We start from the raw sequence: 14,208 nt of genomic DNA on the forward strand, positions 1-14,208 counted from the left end.
TTATCGAGTCAGTACAAAAACATTTTAGAGTCCAAACGTTCGTTTTCCAGCACAAAATTAAATGTTACAGGAAAAAAATCGTATCTTTTCAGATTAAAAAAGAAAATATAATGAAGGCTACTGGGTTTTGCGGCAAAATTAAGAAGTGAGTGTGACAGTCAAAGTGTCCAGAAGAATCCGTAGGTGCTAAAGAAGGCAACTGGACTTGGTTGAAATCCTTGAAGACGTTTCACCTCTCATCCAAAAGGCTTCTTCAGTTCTGTCTGACTGGTGGGGAGTTCCAGGTATTTATCCTCTAGTGGACTAAAGTCATTGAGGTCACGTGGGTTGTTGACCCTCTCAGCCATCCTGTAGGTGTTAGGGTCACTGGAGGCTGGGTGTGAACGGTGTTAGCAGCCTAGAGAGTCGTCACGGTGATCTGTGGGTTGTTGGCTCACTCTGCCATCATGTGAGTTGTTGAAGTCAGCTGAGTCTTGGTGTAGACGAGACTTTTTTTTTAAAGCAAATGGTCATTTCACACCATATATTCACTTTGTTTCATTTATTATGGCGTACTGCTGTTCATGGTATTTTTTTTTATGTTGAAACATTTAATTTCATTATTTTTAAGCCATTTTTGGGCTACAGTATTTCTTTACATGTGCTTAAGACTTTTGCACAGGACTGTATGTCTTAGTGTTTAATATTAAAGGCAGCTGCAACCCCGATTCCAAAAAAGTTGGGACAAAGTACAAATTGTAAATAAAAACGGAATGCAATAATTTACAAATCTCAAAAACTGATATTGTATTCACAATAGAACATAGACAACATATCAAATGTCGAAAGTGAGACATTTTGAAATTTCATGCCAAATATTGGCTCATTTGAAATTTCATGACAGCAACATATCTCAAAAAAGTTGGGACAGGGGCAATAAGAGGCTGGAAAAGTTAAAGGCACAAAAAAGGAACAGCTGGAGGACCAAATTGCAACTCATTAGGTCAATTGGCAATAGGTCATTAACATGACTGGGTATAAAAAGAGCATCTTGGAGTGGCAGCGGCTCTCAGAAGTAAAGATGGGAAGAGGATCACCAATCCCCCTAATTCTGCGCCGACAAATAGTGGAGCAATATCAGAAAGGAGTTTGACAGTGTAAAATTGCAAAGAGTTTGAACATATCATCATCTACAGTGCATAATATCATCAAAAGATTCAGAGAATCTGGAAGAATCTCTGTACGTAAGGGTCAAGGCCGGAAAACCATACTGGGTGCCTGTGATCTTCGGGCCCTTAGACGGCACTGCATCACATACAGGCATGCTTCTGTATTGGAAATCACAAAATGGGCTCAGGAATATTTCCAGAGAACATTATCTGTGAACACAATTCACCGTGCCATCCGTCGTTGCCAGCTAAAACTCTATAGTTCACAGAAGAAGCCGTATCTAAACATGATTCAGAAGCGCAGATGTCTTCTCTGGGCCAAAGCTCATTTAAAATGGACTGTGGCAAAGTGGAAAACTGTTCTGTGGTCAGACGAATCAAAATTTGAAGTTCTTTATGGAAATCAGGGACGCCGTGTCATTCGGACTAAAGAGGAGAAGGACGACCCAAGTTGTTATCAGCGCTCAGTTCAGAAGCCTGCATCTCTGATGGTATGGGGTTGCATTAGTGCATGTGGCATGGGCAGCTTACACATCTGGAAAGACACCATCAATGCTGAAAGGTATATCCAGGTTCTAGAGCAACATATGCTCCCATCCAGACGACGTCTCTTTCAGGGAAGACCTTGCATTTTCCAACATGACAATGCCAAACCACATACTGCATCAATTACAGCATCATGGCTGTGTAGAAGAAGGGTCCAGGTACTGAACTGGCCAGCCTGCAGTCCAGATCTTTCACCCATAGAAAACATTTGGCGCATCATAAAACGGAAGATACGACAATAAAGACCGAAGACAGTTGTGCAACTAGAATCCTACATTAGACAAGAATGGGTTAACATTCCTATCCCTAAACTTGAGCAACTTGTCTCCTCAGTCCCCAGACGTTTACAGACTGTTGTAAAGAGAAAAGGGGATGTCTCACAGTGGGAAACATGGCCTTGTCCCAACTTTTTTGAGATGTGTTGTTGTCATGAGATTTAAAATCACCTAATTTTTCTCTTTAAATGATACATTTTCTCAGTTTAAACATTTGATATGTCATCTATGTTCTGAATAAAATATGGAATTTTGAAACTTCCACATCATTGCATTCCATTTTTATTTACAATTTGTACTTTGTCCCAACTTTTTTGGAATCGGGGTTGTATTTTTGTGGCTTACCAATATATGCACACTAGTACAGCACAAAGTTAACTGATTCAGTTGTATAACTATTTCAGATTTCTATAGCAAGGTCTATCAGTATATCTTCTCATCCCTCGTTTGCTTTCTTTTTTTCTCTTCTTTTAATATTCATTTAACCATCATTATTGCGATCATTTGGAAAGTGGATCTCTGAAGACGTCATGTTTTATCTCGTTACAGTTTACCAGATGAAAACTGGAGAGGGACGTTTACTTCTGTGGATCCCCAGTGGGTAACTAAATAAATACAATTTAATTCCACTACCATTTATTAAACATTTGTCCTAACTATAGTTCTGACCTTAATCCAAAATTAGATAAAGCTCGTTTCTGCTAAGACAGATACAGTGGGGCAAAAAAGTATTTAGTCAGCCACCAATTGTGCAAGTTCTCCCACTTAAAAAGATGAGAGAGGCCTGTAATTTTCATCATAGGTACACTTCAACTATGAGAGACAGAATGGGAAGAAAGAATCCAGGAAATCACATTGTAGGATTTTTAATGAATTAATTGGCAAATTCCTCGGTAAAATAAGTATTTGGTCGCCTACAAACAAGCAAGATTTCTGGCTCTCACAGACCTGTAACAACTTCTTTAAGAGGCTCCTCTGTCCTCCACTCGTTACCTGTATTAATGGCACCTGTTTGAACTCGTTATCAGTATAAAAGACACCTGTCCACAACCTCAAACAGTCACACTCCAAACTCCACTATGGCCAAGACCAAAGAGCTGTCAAAGGACACCAGAAACAAAATTGTAGACCTGCACCAGGCTGGGAAGACTGAATCTGCAATAGGTAAGCAGCTTGGTGTGAAGAAATCAACTGTGGGAGCAATTATTAGAAAATGGAAGACATACAAGATCACTGATGATCTCCCTCGATCTGGGGCTCCACACAAGATCTCACCCCGTGGGGTCAAAATGATCACAAGAACGGTGAGCAAAAATCCCAGAACCACACGGGGGGACCTAGTGAATGACCTGCAGAGAGCTGGGACCAAAGTAACAAAGGCTACCATCAGTAACACACTACGCCGCCAGGGACTCAAATCCTGCAGTGCCAGACGTGTCCCCCTGCTTAAGCCAGTACATGTCCAGGCCCGTCTGAAGTTTGCTAGAGCGCATTTGGATGATCCAGAAGAGGATTGGGAGAATGTCATATGGTCAGATGAAACCAAAATAGAACTTTTTGGTAAAAACTCAACTTGTCGTGTTTGGAGGAGAAAGAATGCTGAGTTGCATCCAAAGAACACCATACCTACTGTGAAGCATGGGGGTGGAAACATCATGCTTTGGGGCTGTTTTTCTGCAAAGGGACCAGGACGACTGATCCGTGTAAAGGAAAGAATGAATGGGGCCATGTATCGTGAGATTTTGAGTGAAAACCTCCTTCCATCAGCAAGGGCATTGAAGATGAAACGTGGCTGGGTCTTTCAGCATGACAATGATCCCAAACACACCGCCCGGGCAACGAAGGAGTGGCTTCGTAAGAAGCATTTCAAGGTCCTGGCGTGGCCTAGCCAGTCTCCAGATCTCAACCCCATAGAAAATCTTTGGAGGGAGTTGAAAGTCCGTGTTGCCCAGCGACAGCCCCAAAACATCACTGCTGTAGAGGAGATCTGCATGGAGGAATGGGCCAAAATACCAGCAACAGTGTGTGAAAACCTTGTGAAGACTTACAGAAAACGTTTGACCTTTGTCATTGCCAACAAAGGGTATATAACAAAGTATTGAGATGAACTTTTGTTATTGACCAAATACTTATTTTCCGCCATAATTTGCAAATAAATTCTTTAAAAATCAGACAATGTGATTTTCTAGATTTTTTTTCTCATTCTGTCTCTCATAGTTGAGGTATACCTATGATGAAAATTACAGGTCTCTCTCATCTTTTTAAGTGGGAGAACTTGCACAATTGGTGACTGACTAAATACTTTTTTGCCCCACTGTATGGGATTTTTAAGAAAAACCAGATGCTTTTAGCTGTAAATGCTGGAGTAGAACGATGACTAATGCAGAAATTAAAATACACTTATTTGACAGATTCATTAATCCAGAGAAATGCTCTGAAAGCACAGTGATACAAAGTACTATTATAAAATAATTTACAAACGAAATGAGCGTGTTTGAATTGTTGAACAGAGGAGTGTGTCAGGGCTGCGGGACAGAACTGGAGTCCATCCAGCTGACAGAGGAGGAATACACTCAGCTAAAACACAGAGTGATGGAGGATGTGATCGAGGGCCGGGACGTCTTCAATAAGACCACACCTGAGGTTCGCTGCACATCCTATAACTTCTGTTCATGTCTTATTTAAAAATGCACACACTGCAGAGGCAAGTCACCTGACAGGAGATGTGCAGCACTGACAGGACTGCAGGGACCTGCACAAATTCTCGCATTCAGAAACTAGCATAGTTAGCGAGCGAGCTAACACACATCAGTATCAGAATAGTATAGTATAAGCATCAGAACAGTGTAGGAGTAGTGTTGGGTCAGATTACGAAAATAGTATCTCAGCATTGTTGGATCAGTATGGGAACAGTATTGGAAAAGCAAGGCATCATTATAGTAACAGCATAGGAGCAGTTTAGGAATAATGTGGGAATAGTATAGGAACAGCTTGGGAACATCATTGGAACAGTATAGGGACAGCATGGGAACAATACAGGAATCATATAGGGAATAGTATGGGAATAGTATAGGGACAGCATGGGAATAGAATAGGGACAGTATGGGAATCGTATAGGGACAGCATGGGAATAAAATAGGGACAGCATGGGAATAGAATAGGGACTGTATGGGAATAGAATAGGGACTGTATGGGAGCTGTATAGGGACAGTAAGGGAACAATATGGGAATCTTATAGAGACGGCATGGGAACAGTATGGGAATAGGATTGGAGTTATATAGGGACAGTATGGGAATAGTATAGGGACAGTATGGGAATAGAATTGGAGTTATATAGGGACAGTATGGGAATAGTATAGGGACAGTATGGGAATAGAATTGGAGTTCTATAGGGACAGTATGGGAATAGTGTAGGGACAGTATGGGAATAGGATTGGAGTTATATAGGGACAGTATGGGAATAGAATTGGAGTTATATAGGGACAGTATGGGAATAGTGTAGGGACAGTATGTGAATAGAATTGGAGTTATATAGGGACAGTATGGGAATAGTGTAGGGACAGTATGGGAATAGGATTGGAGTTATATAGGGACAGTATGGGAATAGTATAGGGACAGTATGGGAAAAGTATGGGAGCTATAGAGGGACAGCATGGGCACAGTATGGGAATTGTATAGGGACAGTATAGGAATAATATGGGAGCAGGAGGGACTGTATGGGAATAGTATGGGAGCCATATGAGGACAGTATGGGAATAGTATGGGAGCTACAGCGCCTTGAAAAGGTATTCATACCCCTTGAACTTTTTCACATTTTTCCACCTTACAACCACGAACTTAAAAGTTTTTTATTGAGATTTTATGTGATAGACCAACGCAGAGTAGCACATAATTGTGAAGTGAAACGAAAATGATAAATGGTCTTCAAAATTTTAAACAAATAAAAATCTGAAAAATGTGGTGTGCATTAGTATTCAGCCCCCTGTACTCTGATACCTCTAAATACAATCCAGTGCAATCAATTGCCTTCAGAAGTCATCTAATTAGTTAATAGAGTCCTACTGTGTGCAATTTACTCTCAGCATAAATACACTTGTTCTGTGAAGGCCTCAGTGGTTTGTTAGAGAACACTGAAGAACAAACAGCATCATGAAGACCAAAGAACTCACCAGACAGGTCAGGGATAAAGTTCTGGAGACGTTTAAAGCAGGGTTAGGTTATAAAAAAATATCCCAAGCTCTGAACATCTCAAGAAGCACTGTTCAATCCATCATTCAAAAATGGAAAAAGTATGGCATAACTGCAAACCTACCAAGACACAGGGACGGACTGGGACCAAAAAACGGCCCTGGACTTTCCCCCCAAATAGGCCCACTATACTATAGTGCTATAGTAAAGTGCTACAGTGGTATATTGTCTGTCATAACAAAACCCACACAAATATTGGGGCACTGATCCCTCATTCTGGCACTTTCCTGGACTCTCCCTGTCATCTTTTGAGCTGCCACTGTCTTCAACCTGAATAAACAAACAATTGAAAAGATGAAGTTGGATGCTAATGCTATTGTTGATTATATCTAAACTATGCAATGGCATCTAGGAAAACCCTTCACACTGTGCACTGACATATGCTTGATTTAACATTTGTTTAATAGTATTATTTGGAATGACAGCCTTTAAACCTGTACTTATACCTCAAAATTCTATTTTTAAAAACCAGCCAAAACTTTGGATAAACATAGCATTTGATACCTAGGCTACAGACAAGAAGAATAAAACAGATTTGGAGGTTTTTCCTAAATCCCAATGACATTTTTAGCCTTTTAGGTCTATTCTGTGTAAGAATTAGCCTGCTTGACACATTTTATAGTTTTAATATTATGCTGATTTTTTGGTAAGTAAGCCTGACAAACAGATCTAAAATTAGACTATTAACAAATTGCACAATGCAGTGCTGCTGTGATTAGTTATGATACCATTCAACCAATCATCCTTCAAACAACATTTGTAGCCTATTCCACAGACATTCCACCACGCACCACGAAAGAGAAGACAAAGATAAATAGTGCCAAAATGGAAAACACTTCTCCCCCTCAAACTTTGGGTTAATGATAGGCTAGAGCTTTGGTTCTCTTGAACGTAAAGAGCCTAATCTGCATGAATTATGCAGAGGTGAACATATGAAATCGTGGCCATTTGTGCTTGCCTATCTATTTATAATTGGCTTGCTTGGTAGTTACGTGTTTGTTTTGACAGCAATAAACCACATCAAGGGCAAATACAGCCCCAATTACATACCGTATAACGGCGCCCAAATTACGGGCTTGTCAAAAGGCCCAAAATAGAACATATGAAATCGCCCAAATTAGAAGAAAAAATCCTGTTTCATAAGGGTGGAGAACCCAAAATATTTTTAAATTATTGTTAAATGTAATTTTTTGGCATATATATTTCAATTTGTTGTTCAGTTGCTTCATAACATGAAGTGAACATGAGATGCGTCTAGCGATTACCGTAAACCGCGTCTGAGTCTCTGACGTCTGAATGTCGTAAAATATACTTTCTTTGTTTATGTTGTGAAATTCTCAACGATTCATGATAACACGTGGCTGTCGGTTTGTGATACTGTTGATAGTATAGATTGACAAGTGGTCGTCATGCCGGGTCGTGGTAGACCCAAGACAACTGGTAAATCACATAATAAGAACAGCAGTTCATATATTCATGGAAAACGCACAATCGATGGCATTATTAAGTCTACAGGCGGGGGAATGGGGAGGTTTATCACACGACAGAACAGTCAGAAGACATCAGACGATATTGTTGACAAGGTCGAGGTCATTGACTTGTCGTCTGCAACAGCTGCCTTACAGTTGCCAGGTACGCTATGGATTTTTATTACATATTTTATGTGAGACTTTTATGTAATCTGCTTTGTACCAGCTTATTTTTAAACTTAAGTGAAATTATTTTTATCCCATTTATGCCCAAATTAATTTATACCAAATTATATTGGAAGTTGAATTGAAATAGATGTGCACCCAAATAGATGCTGTGATCATAATTAGGCTTACAAAATATAGCATAAGCAGTGGCAGATTTAGCAAATTGGGGGCCCCAGGTGAAGGTATGTATGGGGCCCCCCTCATCCGATCCGAAACAAAAAAAAATGTACCGACTGCATGGTGGATAGGCAGGTAAAGCTAATCTATAGGGAAGTAAAGGTTGGAGAGGAGAAAAAAAACATTCCCCTTTAAACCCTGCATACACTTCTTTACTCCAAAATGAAGATGGAAAGCAGAGAACACACAAAGTGTAGCACTGCACAAACTAATAGTCATGATGGAACCCAACAGAGAATAAGATTTCAGATAACATCTGTCTTTGCCAAAATGCCAGGAAAACCAGCACTGTTTATTTTTTTTAAAGATCAGAACATTTCAAACATTCTGTAAATAAAACTATGTACATGATTGTGTGTGTGAGTGAGTGAGTTAGTTAGTGTTTGTGTGTGTGAGAGTGAGTGTGTTTGTGTGTGAGTGTGTATGTGTGAGTGTGTGTGTGTGAGAGTGAGTGTGTTTGTGTGTGTGTATGTGTGAGTGTGTGTGTGTGAGAGTGAGTGTGTTTGTGTGTGTGAGTGTGTGTGTGTGTGTGTGAGTGAGTGTGTGTGTGTGAGTGAGTTAGTGTTTGTGTGTGAGTGTGTGTGAGTGAGTGAGTTTGTGTGTGTGTGTGAGTGAGTGTGTGTGAGTGAGTTAGTGTTTGTGTGTGTGTGAGTGAGTTAGTGTTTGTGTGTGTGTGAGTGTGTGTGAGTGAGTGAGTTTGTGTGTGTGAGAGTGAGTGAGTTTGTGTGAGAGTGAGTTTGTGTGTGTGTGTGTGTGTGTGTGTGTGTGTGTGTGTGTGTGTGTGTGTGTGTGTGTGAGTGAGTGAGTGAGTTAGTGTTTGTGTGTGTGAGAGTGTGTGTGTGAGTTAGTGTTTGTGTGTGTGTGTGTGAGTGTTTGAGAGTGAGTTAGTGTTTGTGTGTGTGTGTGAGAGTGAGTTAGTGTTTGTGTGTGTGTGTGTGTGTGTGAGTGAGTTAGTGTTTGTGTGTGAGTGAGTTAGTGTTTGTGTGTGTGTGTGTGAGAGTTAGTGTTTGTGTGTGTGAGAGTGAGTGAGTTAGTGTATGTGTGTGAATTAGTGTTTGTGTGTGTGAGTGAGAGTGAGTCAGTGCGTTTACATGCACATCCAAATCGAGCTGCTGTCGGTAATCGAGCTAAGGGTCCCAGCAGGGGTGCCAGAGAAATCCAATCCTACATGCACACAAGGCAATCGAGCTATTGTGTGAGGTACATTGTGCACCCGAGCCACAGGTGGCGCTACACGCCCCATCGTGTTGGTACACTTCCGGTTGACGTTATGAAGAAGAGCTATTCAAGTGTATAAACAAAGTTATTCCGTGTTCACAAGTTCCGTGCTCAAGCTGTTAGGCTTGCTCTAACAGACTGTATGGCTACAAACTGTCCGGCGCAGACCACTGTTTTGTAAGACAACTTATTTTGCACAATTGCATATTTTTCTAAAGTCCATTTTTTGCTTACAGAAAATTTTTTTTTTTTGCTTACATTTTAACTTATGTCTTAATAAACACACAAAGTTCAATTGTTTTGTTTTTATTGACATTCTTCAGATGTTGGACATATATATACATACACATGCACACAAATACAATGACTTGTTTATGTACACAATTCACAGCTATGCAACAGCTGTACAGATGTATTTGGTGATACAGTAAGTGAGCTAAATTTTAACAGTGCAAACAATGCCACAAAAAGAAAAGATTCATGCTGTTGTCATGATTCGTTGTCATGCCGACCGAGGCTGTTGTGTTTCCCGCTTGTGGTCTCGTCACTCGTCACTTCCGGAAGGGGCAGTGCTGAAGTACGTAGCTCGACTACGTAGCTCAATAGGGTTTACATGCACTAAGTAGCTCGGCTACAATCGCTTAATGTAGGTCGCGTAGCTCGATTACGAGAAATCAAGTTCGTCTCGATTTCAGCCGAGCTAAGGTGTTTCCATGGCATTTAGAACTTCGATTTCAGTCGAGCTACGGCAGAAATTCGATTTTCTCTATGTGCATGTAAACGCACTGAGTGTGTGAGTGAGTGTTTGTGTGTATGTGTGAGTGAGTGAGTTAGTGTTTGTGTGTGTGAGAGTGAATGAGTTTGTGTGTATGTGTGAGAGTGTGTGTGAGTGAATGAGTGTGTGAGTGAGTGTTTGTGTGTGTGTGTGAGTGAGTGAGTGTGTGTGTGTGAGAGGGTGGGTGGGTGAGTGAGTGAGTGAGGGGAGGTAAGAAGTGTGGACTGAGGAGAGATGAGGTGGCATTTGGCTGTAAGCAACTCCATATCCATGTGAATGTATGTGTCAGTGAGAGAGAGAGAGAGAGAGTGTTCTGTGTGTGAGACAGAGAGGGTGAGTGAATGAATGAGAGAGTCTATGAGAGAGAAAAGAGAGATTGTTCTCCACATCAGAGTCCTACTTGTTGATGTCTTCTCACAGGTCTTCACACGTACATAGTGCACAGCCAGATGTAGGAAAATGTAAAATAATAAAAAAAAATTGTCACCAACTAACAATATGGTCATCATCATCGGTGTCAAAATGGCCATCACTGGATAACTCTTCCACCTCATTTGTGTCAACGTTGACACTGTCAGTGATGGAAGGTGGCAACAACGTGTCTTGCTTGATGTTATCCTCCTCAGCTAGTGCCGCTTCACAGCAGCTAGCTGCTGTACCGGCATCATGTTCAATGTTTTGAATGATGTTGATGATGTTGTCGCGGTCTCTATTGCTAACAGTAGTTGTAAAAAAGTTTCCCAACTTAGGCAGCATTGTCACATATTTCTCAGCGTCTTTTCGCTTTTTTCTTTTTTTTGATCCGCTTGGGTAACTCCTTTTCATTTTCGCGTTGTTCAGACTCCGGTCACTATGTGTTTACCTTTCGTGCTGCGCTGCGCAGCGTTATGGACTAGTCCATTTCATTGTGAAAGTATGGGGTGTATGTGTAGGGACAGATAACCATGAACTGGACATTTTAACTACTACTTCAACGTATTCATCTCATCTCATTATCTCTAGCCACTTTATCCTGTTCTACAGGGTCGCAGGCAAGCTGGAGCCTATCCCAGCTGACTACGGGTGAAAGGCGGGGTACACCCTGGACAAGTCGCCAGGTCATCACAGGGCTGACACATAGACACAGACAACCATTCACACTCACACTTCAACGTATTTCTTAGGAATATTAGTAAAATGTACCATACTTTTGAAGTGTTCATGAATCATGATAAGGGGCTTTTTCTTTTTTTTTTGAGGTTGGTTGGGGGCCCCCCTACTACAACCGCTGGTGGGGGGCCCCAAGCAGCCGCCTACCTATGCCTCTATGTTAAGACCGCCCCTGAGCATAAGCTATTATATCTAGTACTTGATTTTTTTACTTTTCATGTTTAAAAACATGGCTTAACTCATACATTTAATTATAATAATAATTATTATTATTTATTATTCTTTAAGGGCTGCACTAAAAATGATGCGTCAAAAATTTTCGGCACGCTACGCGCGAAAATAGTAAAAAAAAAAAAAATTTTAGGCTTGCTACGCTCGCCATGGTGCCCAAATTAAAAACCTGTCTTTGCCCCTGCACATATTTCTGATCATCACACTGCAAATCCAGTCAATAGAAGATTGGCCTACTCTGAGAGGGGTCTATGAGTGGCCTTTACGTAACCTGTTTTATGCTATGGTTTTATGTCGTTGTCACTTACTGGTACCTCCTCCTCCGGTGAAATTCCCTCAGCTGCCTGCCCCTCATCATGACTATCATCATCAGCATGTGGTTGGTCAGGTTGGATGTCCACCTGGTTCTCAGTCTCGCTCGGTGATAACGTGACATGATCGTTACTGCTGCTGCTTGCAGTTGCACTGCTGCCAGAAAGCTCTGTGAGCTTTCTACATTTTGAAGCATCTTCTTCAAGTGACTTCACTTTCTTTTGTTTTAACTTTTCCCATCCACCTTTCTCCTTACATTTTCTGCTTGCCATCTTTCTGTTGACAGACACTAACGTTACTCTTCTTTGTTGGCTTTTAGGCCTATGGAATAATGATTGACGGATAAATTATCGTCTTAGCGCCACCTGTTGTTAGTTGATAGACTGAAAATTTTGGTTATTGAACAGGGCCGGCGGCTGTACACCGGACAGCCGTTCTGGACTTTTCCAGAACGCACAGATTGCCAGTCCGCCCCTGCCAAGACATGGCCGTCCACCTAAACTGACAGAGCGAGCAAGGAGAGCACTGGTCAGAGAAGCAGCCAAGAGGCCCATGATCACTCTGGAGGAGCTGCAGAAATCCACAGCTCAGGTGGGAGAATCTGTGCACAGGACACCTATAAGTCGTACACTCCACAAATCTGGCCTTTTTGGAAGAGTCGCAAGAAGAAAGCCATTGTTGAAAGACAGGCGTAGGAAGTCCCGTTTGCAGTTTGCCAGAAGCCATGTAGGGGACACAGCAAACATGTGGAAGAAGGTGCTTTGGTCAGATGAGACCAAAGTTGAAATTTTTGGCCTAAATGCAAAGCGCTATGTGTGGTGGAAAACTAACCCTGCTCATCACCCTGCACACACCATCCCCACTGTGAAACATGGTGGTGGCAGCATCATGCTATGGGGATGCTTTTCTTCAGCAGGGACAGGGAAGCTGGTCAGAGTTGATGGGAAGATGGATGGAGCTAAATACAGGGCAATCCTGGAAGAAAACCTGTTGGAGGCTGCAAAAGACTTGAGACTGGGAAGGAGATTCACCTTCCAGCAAGACAATGACCCTAAACATACAGCCAGAGCTACAATGGAATGGTTTAGATCAAAGAATATTCATGTGTTAGAATGGCCCAGTCAAAGTCCAGACCTAAATCCCATTGAGCATCTGTGGCAAGACTTGAAAATTGCTGTTCACAGACGCTCTCCATCCAATCTGGCTGAGCTTGAGCTATTTTGCAAAGAAGAATGGGCAAAAATTTCAGTGTCTAGATGTGCAAAGCTGGTAGAGACATACCACAAAAGACTTGCAGCTGTAATTGCAGCAAAAGGTGGCTCTACAAAGTATTGACGCAGGGGGGCTGAATACTAATGCACATCACATTTTTCAGATTTTTATTTGTTTAAAATTTTGAAGACCATTTATCATTTTCGTTTCACTTCACAATTATGTGCTACTCCGTGTTGGTCTATCACATAAAATCTCGATAAAAGACTTGTGGTTGTAAGGTGGAAAAATGTGAAAAAGTTCAAGGGGTATGAATACTTTTTCAAGGCACTGTATATAGGGACAGTATGGGAATAGATACCTTCTTGTGATTTGTGTCTCTCTGAAATTGGAACCAGTTTATCCATTGTAGTGGTTCAGGAGATCTTACACTGTCTCTCAAGCGGGAGACTTGAGTTCAAACCCCAGATCTGACAAGTATTGGAGCTATATAGGGAAAGGATAAGAATAGTATTGTCAGGATTTGGTACTTTTTCATACGTTGCAGCACCTTTTTTTTTTTTTACGTCACTAGATGTACCCGTGTTGCCCATTTGAGTGTATTTTGCTAATTTCTTACACCTGTGTCTAGTTAGCATGGAGGTATATATTGTGTGCCTCGCCTTGTGCTCCTTGCTGAGTTCTACAGTCTGCTGTGCTCCTGAGAATGTAAGCCTTGAGTTTGAAACCTTTTGACCGCTATTTTGACACTGTGCCTAAGTTTCTTAGCGCTTGTTTTGCTGCTCTCAGTCTTTGGAATCTCGTCTGTGTCATTTTTTGGATCTTTTGTGTCTTTGCCTTTGGCCTGCTTTTCCTGGAAAGTGCTCTTGGGACTGGTTAAAGTGCTACCTGTTTGGACTTCCTTTTGTGAATTTTTCTGTTACTGGGACCTCATATGGGACCTGTTTGGTTCAACACCTGCATTATTTGGAATTTGCCAGATCTAAAGGAAAGTGCTTCAGCAACCTTCTTGTGATTGGGTCCCTCTGCAATTGGGACCAGTTCATCCATTGTGTTGGCTCAGGGGATCTTACACTTGCTGTGTTCATGTGCTATGGGAAGATGATATTTTCCAGTTGGGAAGTGGTATTTACCAGTGTGTTGTGTTCACATGCTTTTGCTGTTGTTGACAAATTAAAGATGGTGGACCAGATTCAAGTTAGCAATAGTTAGCTATCGTT

At 41.4% G+C, this 14,208-nt stretch overlaps 1 protein-coding gene across 3 annotated transcripts in view; it reads left to right on the forward strand.

The window, feature by feature from the left end:
- prorp (protein only RNase P catalytic subunit) overlaps positions 1 to 14,208 on the forward strand; it is a 54,329-nt gene that overhangs the window by 1,667 nt on the left and 38,454 nt on the right. For 2 of the 3 annotated variants that reach the window (XM_060933788.1, XM_060933789.1), the window contains exons 2-3: positions 2,519 to 2,570; positions 4,480 to 4,612. In XM_060933788.1, coding sequence (XP_060789771.1) covers positions 2,519 to 2,570; positions 4,480 to 4,612 — 185 coding nt within the window. The remainder of the gene's footprint in view (positions 1 to 2,518; positions 2,571 to 4,479; positions 4,613 to 14,208) is intronic. The other variant, XM_060933787.1, reaches the window with a different exon arrangement.

The sequence above is a fragment of the Neoarius graeffei genome, chromosome 11 (assembly GCF_027579695.1).
Source record: "Neoarius graeffei isolate fNeoGra1 chromosome 11, fNeoGra1.pri, whole genome shotgun sequence".
Classification (NCBI taxonomy): domain Eukaryota; kingdom Metazoa; phylum Chordata; class Actinopteri; order Siluriformes; family Ariidae; genus Neoarius; species Neoarius graeffei.